Source organism: Dromiciops gliroides, chromosome 3, assembly GCF_019393635.1.
Source record: "Dromiciops gliroides isolate mDroGli1 chromosome 3, mDroGli1.pri, whole genome shotgun sequence".
Classification (NCBI taxonomy): Eukaryota; Metazoa; Chordata; class Mammalia; order Microbiotheria; family Microbiotheriidae; genus Dromiciops; species Dromiciops gliroides.
The window spans coordinates 585,126,255-585,138,023 of record NC_057863.1 but is presented as its reverse complement, the minus strand read 5'-3'; the positions used below and the strand labels follow the sequence as shown (position 1 = coordinate 585,138,023).

Genomic DNA, 11,769 nt, shown 5'->3' with positions numbered 1-11,769 from the left:
CAATGGACCAGAACCTGCCTCTAACCTGTGAATGGCTGGAGCTGAACAGAGTAGGCTAGAGACAGGAGAATCAGGAATCAAAGAGACAATTTTATTTTCAGAGTGAAGAAAATGGTTTGCAAGCAAGGACACATGTGCCAGGGTCCCACCTCTAGTGAGGAGGCTCAAGGCAGTGTGGGGAGAGCTCAATACATATACTAGTGGCTGCCCAGTGACAATGTAGCCCTGACAATGAGGAGTAACTGCAAGAATGTGAAAAGACTGATTAATTGCAGGACTGTATGAACTTGTCCTGTGCTTGTTCAGCTCAGAGAACACCTTGTGAATGATGTGATTTTGCCAGAGGATAGAGTAGCATGCTATTTCCTTCTCTAGTGAATCACCTCTTGTCAGAACTCTCCATTATGACCTGTCCTTCTTAGGTAACCCTGCCTGGGATAATTTATAGTTTCATTGAACTATGCAATCTCCTTTACCACAAAAATGCAGTGTTTGGTCTGGGTGTCCTCACACATAATTAGTGTCTTTGCATTAGTTCTCACCCATTCCTGGAATGTATTCTCCTTTCACTTTGGTTTATTAGAATTCCTTGTTTCCTTAGTGGAACAGCCCAACTGTCATCTTCCTCATAAAACCTTTCCTGATTTGCCTCATTATTAGTGTGTTCCATCCCCCGCCCCCAATCTCATTTTTGTCTTGAATATATTATATGTTTATATGGAGGAAGGGGTTTTCTCTAGTGTCTGTTTTTATAATGACTAAGCAGGCACCTAATGTTGATTGATTGATTGTTCAGTCAGTGAGACATCAGTAGCCTGACATTCTTGTAACTGACCAATGGCCTGACATCCCAATTAAGTAGTTAGAGGGCATGTTGAAGTGTGTCCCATATAAATTCTGGAAATGCCAATGTATTTAGCCTATCCAAACCTCATGAAATTGGAGAGAATGTTCATTACAATGAGCAATAAACATGTGATGGACCCAAAATGTATGTGTTTCTGAGGAATGTGTAGGTCTGCATCTAAGAGCTGTCCACTAGTTAGGACTTCAGGATTTTTTGTAGTTTTTCAATGGGAATACATTACTAAGATTTTAATGGTGGCCAATGGGAAATATTCACATAGAAATATTTGTATCATGTATAACAGAGAACTTTCCAATGAAAGTCCAGTCATAGGAACATGTGGATGATGGTTGAGCCTGTTTCTGCAATTCACAATATGTGCCCCAAATCACACACATGTTGCATTCCTGGTGCCTAGCATAGTGTCTGGCACATAGTAGGTGCTTAATGAATCCTTTTAGAATTGAATTGATATACTGCATGATACATCAATTGACAGAAGTGTAGTCTACTTGCATTAATTTCTATGAACATTTTTCTGCTCCAGAAGAATCACCCAAACATATCTCCCCGAACCTTGTCAACATTAGGAAAAATCCACCTGAGGTTCACTGATTGTTACATGCTTCAGAGTTATTTATTTATTTATTTACTTATTATGTTTTTTGGGTTTTCTTTGCGGGGCAATGAGGGTTAAGTGACTTGCCCAGGGTCAAGTGTCAAGTGTCTGAGCTGAGGTTGGATTTGAACTCAGGTCCTCCTTTTTCCAGGGCCAGTGCTTTATCCACTGTGCCACCTAGCTGCCCCAAAAGTAAACTCTAAGTCCTTCAGTTCTTATTTCTTTTGTAATGGGCTTTGGTTTAGGTCCTTAAGCTCCTAATCGTAGGAATCAATTTGTGTATGTGTATTAGGGAGGTAGAAGCTCTTGGGAAAAGGGATGCCCCAAATGATTCTCCTTCCTAAGATCCTCAAGAGGGTTAAGTTTAGGCTCATAAAGGGCTTTGTACAGTGCCACCCACAAGCCACAGCCTAAGGAGTGGATGCAAAGTTGGAGAGTCACTGTAGTTGGCCAGGACAACATTTCTGTGAGTGTGTGTGTGTGTGTGTGTGTGTGCACACGTGCATGCGCGTGTGCACATATGCTCATGTGTGTGTTGAAGAAATTTCCTTTCCTAGGACTGGGAGACTGAGGATGGACCCTGGGCTATAATGGTGTAAGTTTACCTACTTGTTACAGAGAATGAATCCTTCCTCACTAATACCATTCATGTGTTCCCCGCTCCCCCACATTTTACAGAGGCTAATAATAATACCATCAGTGGATGGTATAATTATTATTATAATTATTATGATTTATTTCCAGAATTGGTTACATGTTAACCAGTCTATGTAGTAACATCTCTGAGTATCAAGGGGTAATACTTGGTGGACTAAAGAGTTTCTAATAGAGGAAACACCTTCTTTTCTTATTGGGAGAGGGAATCAAACCTGAGATATCGATGAGTATCTGGAGGTCTAAGGTAAATGACAAAAAAATAATGCCTTAGACCTTGCCTATATGCCTGAAGGATTTGATTCGGAGATATTGGGCTTTCTGTACAGAGATTAGATATGTCTTTGAAGCACAAACCAATCTGTCAGTGATAAAGAGTGGAGTTTAGTGTGTGGTCACACTGAGGTAGTTATTTCTCAGTTTCAGATAATGAATGAATAGAAAATGAAGCCACCTTCATGACCCTATGTACAATCTTTTGAGGAAAGGTGAAGAGTGGATTGAAAAGAGTTTTAGACTTCAAACAGTAGCATGATTTAATGGAAAACGTGTTGGAATGAGGATTGGGATATCTGGAATCTAGTCCTACCTTTTTTGATAACTTGGAAGTTCCTTAGCCCCTCTGGGTTTCATCTTTTGCATAATGGAGGTAATGATTCCTGACCTGCCTCCTTTATAGGACTATTATAGGAGTCAGGTGAGATAATGTATGAGAAGGTACTTAAAATATTTTAAATGAAATTTTAAAAAATTACCAAGCATTTATGTTCTTTACCTCTCACAGGCCCTTCCCCCCTGCCCCCTGAGAAAACAAAAAGAAAAACAAAAAAGAAACCCTTTAAACAAATGTTCACAGACAGGCAAAACAAATGACCATATTGTAAACGTCCAAAAATATTTATCATTTTGTATATTTAGTCTATAACCTCTCTGTCAGGAGGTGGGTAGCACTCATTCATCATCAGTCTTCAGCAATCATGGTTTATCATTGTTTTGATCAGAATTTTTAAGTCTTTCAAAATTGATCATATTTCAATGTTATTTAATATGAATTGTTCTCCTGGCTCTTCTCATTTCCTGATAGGTTAATACAAGTCTTTCCAGGTTTTTCTGAAACTGTGGGGAAGTATTTTTTATAAATCTCTATACACATTTTTATTGTGGTGGTTCTTATCTCTTTGCATTTTTGTTATTATTGTTTTTACTATTATACAAAGAAGAGCTTTAAGAAGAATCAATGTACTTTCTATAAAACAAAAAAAATCTATGAATTATTATTTGAGACATATAGAGTCTAAGAAACTTAAAGCAGTTGGTGGAACTAAAAAGATAGCCTTGAAGTGAAAAGAAATACATCTGTAGACAAGTTCCACTTGCCTTAAAATGATTGAGGAACTGTCATTTCATCAAGTCACAAGATGGGCTGCCAACAAAGACAGGAAGCCACTCAAATTTTTCCTTATTAAATGGAATCTTTGGAAGTCCAAACTCCGGTGTTTACTGAAGTAACCATTGTCCCAGTAACTGGATGGGGCATCCTTATAGATAGGGAACTTGTCTTGTGTTTCCATAGCAAGTAGAAAAACAGAGAATTGCTGTGTGTGTGTTTCAAAGGGAGAGGATTGTGTTATTGTGTATGAAGTATCACCCAAGTAATAGCCACCCTGCTACCCTTACAAATGGGATCAGCTGATAAGAAAACCTTTGACATGTACAAAAGTTACCATCATTTTAATAATGAGGTGAAGTATCTACAAAGACAGTAATCCATTCTGCATGTCCTTGTCTAAGGGATGCTTGGAGTACCATCCCAGTCATGGTGGTCCTGGATCAGGTAACACTGAGTCACTGGAATCTGGGCAAGAGAAGGTAAGGAAAACAGCAATTCCCAGTCTTTCCCTAGCTAACCTTTACCTAGTCCCTAAAATGAGTCCATCTTGGATCCACATAATCAACTTATGTCCAATGACTAGTCTCACTTTTGAATCTCCCCCTGTGTACCTTGGGTCTCTTCCATTGATCTTTGTAGTACCCAAGTCTCTCTCAGGGGCTATTGTGGATCAGACCCCCAACATTTTGTCTCAAGGGCTATGTGGGCAGTTCTCTATGTGGAATCCCAACCTTTACCTGAAAGTAGAAGGCCAGGGAGGTAACTATTCTCTTCCTGAGGGTCTGAAAGTGACCTACTCTATAAGACCCCAAGATTATAGAATTAGAACTGGAAGAGACCATCACATCTGACCCCCTTATTTTATTTTTAAATTTTTTTGAGGGGAAATGAGGGTTAAGTGACTTGCCCAGGGTCACACAGGTAGTAAGTGTCAAGTGTCTGAGACCGGATTTGAACTCAGGTCCTCCTGAATCCAGGGCTGGTGCTCTATCCACTGTGCCACCTAGCTGCCCCTGACCCCCTTATTTTACAGAACAATTTTATGTTGAGAGACATTACGTGACTTGCCCAGAGTCATATATCTAGTTAAGTGTCTGAGAAAGTATTTAAAGTGAGGTCTTTGTGACCCTAAGTCCAGCACTATCCACTGTCTTACTCCTTTTAAAGAAAGACTGAAAAGCCCTAGTGGGGTCAGGACTGGGGAGAGCACATCATCCTTACACTTCTCACTTTCAACTTCCTAGACTTCAGACACTGGAGGTCCCTCTCCTTTGGGGAGAACAATTGGCACACACCCATCACGTGAGAGCATGTGAGAGAAAGTGCCTGCTGCCTAAACTTCTTTGACCCCCTCAGGGTCTTAGAGAAAGGGTCTCAGGACTAAAGAGGGGTAGGGATTTTTTGGAATCCCTAGGAATAAAGAGGGCATTAGGTATTGGAGATGGAGACACCTTCATAGTGTTTGGTGTTAATTCATTACCTGGCCCCTATTCTTTCCTCTAGTCATAGCTTTGGAAAGTCTTCTTTCCTTTGCTCTCATCCCCTTCTGGTTTTCCCAGTCCCAATTCTTAAATCTACTTATTGCTTTACCCTTGATATGTGTAATTATCTCTTTTCTCTCTTTCCCAGAAAGGGATGATTTCATACTCGTCCTTATGCTGTGATTCTAGGAATTTGGTGTGTGTGTGCGTGTGTGTGGGGGAAATGGAGCAGGGACAGGATGCTTTATTCCTCCTTCCCTTTTCCAATCAAATACTGTTATCTAAAATCCCATTCTTCAAGCAACTTCTCTCAAGGCCAGGCATTCTTAAACTTTTTCTATGTCATAGATGCTTTGGGAAGTCTGATGAAACCCATGGATCCCTTCTCAGAATAATATTTTTAAGTAAATGAAGGAAATGCTAAATCTTAGTCAAAATAAAACAAAAAAGCTTAAACAAAAGCTTTTTCCCATTCAAATTCATAGACCCACTGAAAGTCCGGTTCTAGCTCATCCATTATAAAAAGTCTATTTCATTTGCATAAGACATACTTGGCGCATCATTAGTCCTTAATTCCTTAATGAGCATGAAGAATCTGAGAGCAATTTGGTTGGGGAGGAGCAAAGACTAGGAGGGTACTGGACAACTGAGAGAGGGCATACTTAGGAGAGAATAGGGAGGCTAGTAGCACCAACACTAACTCCACAATGTTTTTGGCATTAAACTCAATAGACTGCTTGTCCAGATGACTCTTTTGCCCCTTTGTATAGAATTAACTACCTGCTTAATAACAGTTTTCAAATAGGGTATCATGGGAGAATTGGAATATGTCTCAAACCCTGGAGAGGGGGCATGAGTGGGATGGGTCTGCTGTTAGGCAAGCCTCTTAGTGCTCTTTATATGTCATATTTTTACCCTGTCTATGATCATTAATTGCCTCTATTTTCTTTTCCTCAACTCTTTGTTAATCTTATTTCTGAACTCACCTCTCAAGAAAGCAGAAACTACTCTCACCAGACTTGTCAATGATCTGTGATAATTGCCAAATCTAAAACTATTTCTCATTTTTTATCTTTCTTTACCTCTCTGTAGCATTTGACAAGATAGACCACTCTCCTTCTGGATCATTATTCCTCCCTGATTTCATGATACAACTCCTTCTTGGTCCTTCTTCTATCTGTCTGACTATTTCTCATCAATATCCTTTGTTAGATCACTACTCATATTCTGATTTTTATCTTTGTATACTCCAAACTTTTGACTTTCCTGGACCCTCTTCTGTTCTGTTCCTATACATTCTCACTCCTACTAGAGAGAGGATGAAAGGAGAGGAGCAAGGAAAGTGTCATAGGAATCTCTGAAGAATTACAGAATCTAAGATTGGAAGGTTTCCACTCATCCAATCTATACCTAAATAGGCACTCCCTCTGAAGTATCTTTTACAGATCATCATCCAGACCCTGTTTGAAGAATCCTAGTGATGGAGAACTCACTATCATCTGAGGCAGTGTATTGCTTTGTATGACAGCTCTAATTGTTCCATTTTTTCCTTATGCTGATCTGAAGAAAGGAAAGAAGAAATGATTTATGTTCCTGTTCACATTCAGGAGGCAGCAAGGGAAGAGAAGGGGAATAAGAATTTATATAATCCCTACTATGTGCCAGGCACTATGCTAAGCACTTTATAAATATTATCACATTTAATCCTCACAACAGCCCTCTGAGGTAGGTACTGCTATTATCCCATTTTTCAGTTGAGGTAACTGAGGCAAGCAAGAGGTTGAGTGATTTGCCCAGGGTCAAACTACTAGTAAGTGTCTGAGTTTGAATTTGAATTCAAGTCTTCCTGACTCCAGGCCCAGTTCTCCATCTATTCTATCTCTCAGCTTCCTTGGAAGTCAAAGACTGAATTAATCTTTAGTGCTCTTTTTCTTTCAGCCAGCCCCCAACCCACCCACCAGCCATGGCCTTGTCACGCAACAGCTCTTCAACCCAGGTGACTGAGTTTCTGATGATCTGCTTTCCAGGGATGCAGGACACACAGCATTGGCTGTCAGTACCACTGACCCCCCTGCTAGTCCTAGCCCTGGGGGCCAATGTGGTCATGTTGCTGGCCATTCAACGAGAGGCTTCTTTGCATGAGCCCATGTATTACCTATTGGCTATCCTCTCCCTCTTGGATGTCATCCTTTGCCTAACTGTCATCCCTAAGGTAAGGCCAATGATCTGTCAGCCACTCCACAGGTCACTATCTCACTGGCATACCTGGCCTTACCCATTTACTCACTGCCATCCCCAAAGCCTTTTGTCACCATAAGCCTGGAGATCCTGTAATGTTACCTAAATTTCTAAGGCCATTCAGTCACCACCCTCCCCAAAGTAATTTAATTGTTATCTTCCCGATGATTATGCATTCTTTCATGCCTAAACCACTACTGTAATTCCACCACTGCTGGTGTCACTATTATTCCCCAGGATTAGTCAGTCAGTGTTATATCTAGTCATTCATGTGGACATTACCATTCCCAAAGTCATTAGGTCAACATCATTTCTAAGATTACTCTTTTTACATTATCTCCAAGTCCAGATACTTATTTGATAGATCACCATTGCTTATTTATTACAATAAGTTTCTTTATGTCTTGTTTTCTGTATTATTATAGTTTCCCACCACCCCTATCCCTTCTCCTCACGGAGAGCCATTCCACATAAAAATGATATTTAAAAAGACAAAAATAAAAAGGGAGGAAAAATTAGATACAATTAGATATTAGTTTTGGATTTTAAAAAATATCTCTTGGGTTCTTTTTGTCTTAGACCAATAGCATCAAAACCAAATAGAGAGGAGCCACTAAACCATAAATAAGGCTCCCTTCATGTGCATATTGCTTTAGAAAGTCACATATTATCATTATCTATGTTTATAATATTTTTTATTATTCTATTAAATATTTCCTAATTACATTTTAATTTAGTTCAAACTGCATTAAGGAGTGTTGCAGGAGACTGTGTATTTGAAAACTCTGTCTTAGACCATAGAGACAGTTGAAATTGCTTCATCTTTAGTGAATATTTTCTGTTTTGAAGAGATTGGAAGAATCAGAGAAAATGTCTAATCTGCCACCTGGTTAATAAAATGACCCAGAAGTCTTTTTGGAGTTTAGTGCTGGATAAAGAACAGCATTAAAAACAAAATTACTGTCCTAAAAAACTGGAAAGAATAATTTGAGACTTGAAGAATCAGAGAATTTAAGAGTTGGAAGGTACCTCGGTAGTTATCTAGTCCAATGTATATGAAATATTGAAATTGTTTCAATATTTATTTTTTAATTTAATTTCTAAAATATTGAAAAATACTTTCCTTATTGCATATGAAAAATAATCTCCTTTATAACATACCTGATAAATGGAAATGCCCCTTTGATTGAACACCTCCACTAATATAGAACTCCCTGAAGCAATCCTTTCCACTTTGGTATAGCTCTAATTGCCAGGATCTTTTCCCCTTACATCAAGTCAAAATTTGTCTCTTTAAGACTTTATTATTACTCTTATTTCTGGCCTCTGTAGCCAAGGAAAAGCCTCTTTCCCCTGGAATAGCTGTTCCAATGTTTAAAGACGTCAATCGTATCTTCACTCTCCTTCCCTTCCTACCATGTCATTCCTTATTCCCAATTTAGTCTTTTCTAAGAGAGAGAGGATGGTAATATCAGCAAAATGATTACTATTATTATTATACTATTAACAATAATATTAGAAGATATGGTAGTACAGAGTAAAGAGTGCTTTATTTGGAATTAATAGACCTGAGAACAAATATTTATAACACCTTCATTGCATCATATAATCTCAAAGAGCTTCCCAGAGCACTTAGAGGTTGGGACTTGCCTAGCGTCATAAAGCCAATTTGTATCAGAGATGGGACTTGTAACCAGTTCTATTTGACTTTGAGGTTAGCTCTATATTCACTATCCCATGCTGGTTCTCATGGTATGCTAACAGTTTTCATAATACCATTGTGTCCTCAAGCAAGTCCCCTAACCTTCCAGTTTCCTTAATGGTAAAATATTGGGGTTGGAGTTAAACTAGATAATCTTGAATGTTTCTTGCTGCCTCCAATATTATGATACCATAAATGTAGCTCAAACCAAGGTCACAAAAACTAGAAAGCTACAGGGCAGTGGGGGTGTTCAAATTGGGAAAGCTTCACAGGACAGGTAAATTGGGAGTTGAGTTTTGAAAAGCATGATGGATATAGATAGGAATAGATAATGGGGGAGGTGATAGTGGAAGGACAAAAACTAAAGTCAGAGGGATGGGAATTATCTAATCATAAGAAAGGAGAATAATAGACTGGATGGGGTTAAGGAGACATTCCAAGGAGAAAGATGAGGTAAAATTAGAATGTGTTTAAATGCAATATTGGATTAATCTAATGGACAATAGGGAGCTACTATAGCTTCCTGATCTGTTGTTGGTGTCAAAATATGAGAACAGTTTTTGAAGATGATGATTCTGGCAGGTCCTGCTCATCTTCTGGTTCAACATGAAGCCTATTAGCTTCACAGGCTGCTTCCTACAGATGTTTGTCATGAATACCTTCCTGCCCATGGAGTCATCCACCTTTCTGATCATGGCTTATGACCGCTATGTTGCTATCTGTCATCCCCTGCACTACCCATCCGTCATCACTGATCAATTTGTAGTCAAGGCTGCCATATTCATTATCTTCCGCAACCTATTGGTCACATTACCCACCCCAATCTTGGCTGCCCGGCTGGACTACTGTGCAGGGAATGTAATAGAAAACTGCATCTGTGCCAACATTTCTGTGGCTCGACTCTCCTGTGGGGATATCCATCTTAACAAACTCTACCAGTTTGTGAGTGTCTGGTGCCTGCTGGGCTCTGACTTGGTGCTCATTTTGCTTTCTTACTGCTTCATCCTGAGGGCTGTGTTGAGGCTACAATCCGGAGGAGCAGCCACAAAGGCTCTGAGTACATGTGGCTCCCACCTGATCCTCATCCTCTTCTTCTATACACTTTTACTAGTCTTCATATTTACCAATAAAGCTGGCAAGAAGGTGCCTGCTGAAGTTCCCATCCTTCTCAATGTCCTACACCACCTCATCCCCCCAGCCCTCAACCCCATTGTCTATGGAGTTCGCACTCAGGAGATCAAGCATGGCATCTTGAAACTGCTGAAGTACCCAAAGTGAAGGGCCAGGCTAAAGTTCATGCTCCTTAGAAGTCAGGGAGATCCTGGAATAGTTCAGAGCCTGTCCAATCTATAGGCTGTAATCTCCAATTGTCATCTCACTGTGTCTACTTCATCCCACTTCCACTCAAACTTTTATCATTATTCTCAAACTGACTCCTCACCTGTTCTGACCCTTCCCCTTCTCCATTCTCAGTCACCTATTCAGCCAGTATTGAGCAATGACTGGATACATAGATCCTATGGTTTATTGTCTCTGTTTCATTGATTGTTATTTCTCTGTGCATTTTGTGAACAAGAGGTTTGTATGTAATTTAGGTATATGTAAATATTCATTATATTGGGGAAACTGGCAGGCAAGAAATTGAAAGGAAGCTAAATAGGTTGAAAGACAAGTTCAAACCTATTATGGTTTTTTATCAGGGGCTATGGGAATCAGTGCTTTCAGCTTTCAGCTTCATTGAAATATTTTTCTTTTCCTCTGGGGAAGAGTGGATTTCCCCATGCTATTTCAATGGAGAGAACAAGTAATAAATGAGAGGAAGATTGGAAGACATAGAACAAAATGGTTTGATGATGATATGGACTGGCAATGTGAGCCAGAGTAAAGAGCATTGGTTTTGGAGTTAGATCACCCGGCTTCAAATGCTGCCTTGCCATTTCCTCAGTGACTAGGAAATCTTAATAAGAAATTTCTAAAGAGTAGAGGAGAAAGAACAATACAAAGAGGAAAAGAGACTTGATGGCATGAGGGATGCCGAGGCAGGAAAGACTTGGGAAGTGGTATTTAGAGTCAAGAAGTCTCCAATTAAGACAAGTCTTGGGGTAGGAAAAAACCCTGGATTTTGTAAGCATACCTTGTACTGATAATTTGCTAACCTGTACATAATTTGTACTGAGATTCTTTACACTATAGTAATATAGTTTCTTGCACATTCAAATCCAAAACATTAAACATTTCTTAAATACCAACTATATGCATAACTGTCCTATAATTGCAGGAATACAAGCAAGAAAAACGTTTCTCACAAAACCAAGATACATTACTCTATAAATGCACTTCAAATCACTGGGAAAATTGGACGCTCATGGAGAGCACTTGGATAAGCATAGAGATAATAATAATAATTGCTACCATTTGCACAAGTAGCACATATGACTAAGATTCATGGCAGAAGTAATTCATGCCTTTCACATTGCAGTGCTGCTATTCTTTTCCAGTAATGCCACTGCCCTTCTCCTTGCTGAGCTCAGTCTCTACTAAATACTCTTGAACCCTATGCATTATTCTCCTGTATGATGAATGACTGGATAGACAAAGCTCTATTGGGTGTCCTGATGCCTCCAGATTCTGGCTCATATGAAATACTTGGCTTTCTCTTCTTCAAGGCAAGGGCATATACTGCCATGTTCTTTCAGTTTAAGTATATGGATTTATCACCATTTTTTCCTTGAAAAGGTAAAAATCTTTGCCTGGAACAAGAAAATAAAACTTTCTTCACATTTAAAAAAATTATTTATTTAGAATTTCCAGAGTTACATGTAAAAAACCCCACATTTT

At 39.3% G+C, this 11,769-nt stretch overlaps 1 protein-coding gene across 1 annotated transcript; it reads left to right on the top strand.

Moving 5' to 3' along the window:
* The first annotated feature begins 6,954 nt into the window (after window positions 1-6,954).
* On the top strand, window positions 6,955-10,209 carry LOC122750359 (olfactory receptor 56A4-like). The gene is made up of 2 exons (XM_043997074.1): window positions 6,955-7,203; window positions 9,514-10,209. Exons 1-2 carry the CDS (start codon window positions 6,955-6,957, stop codon window positions 10,207-10,209), a joined length of 945 nt encoding a protein of 314 aa, XP_043853009.1.
* Window positions 10,210-11,769: the final 1,560 nt, after the last annotated feature.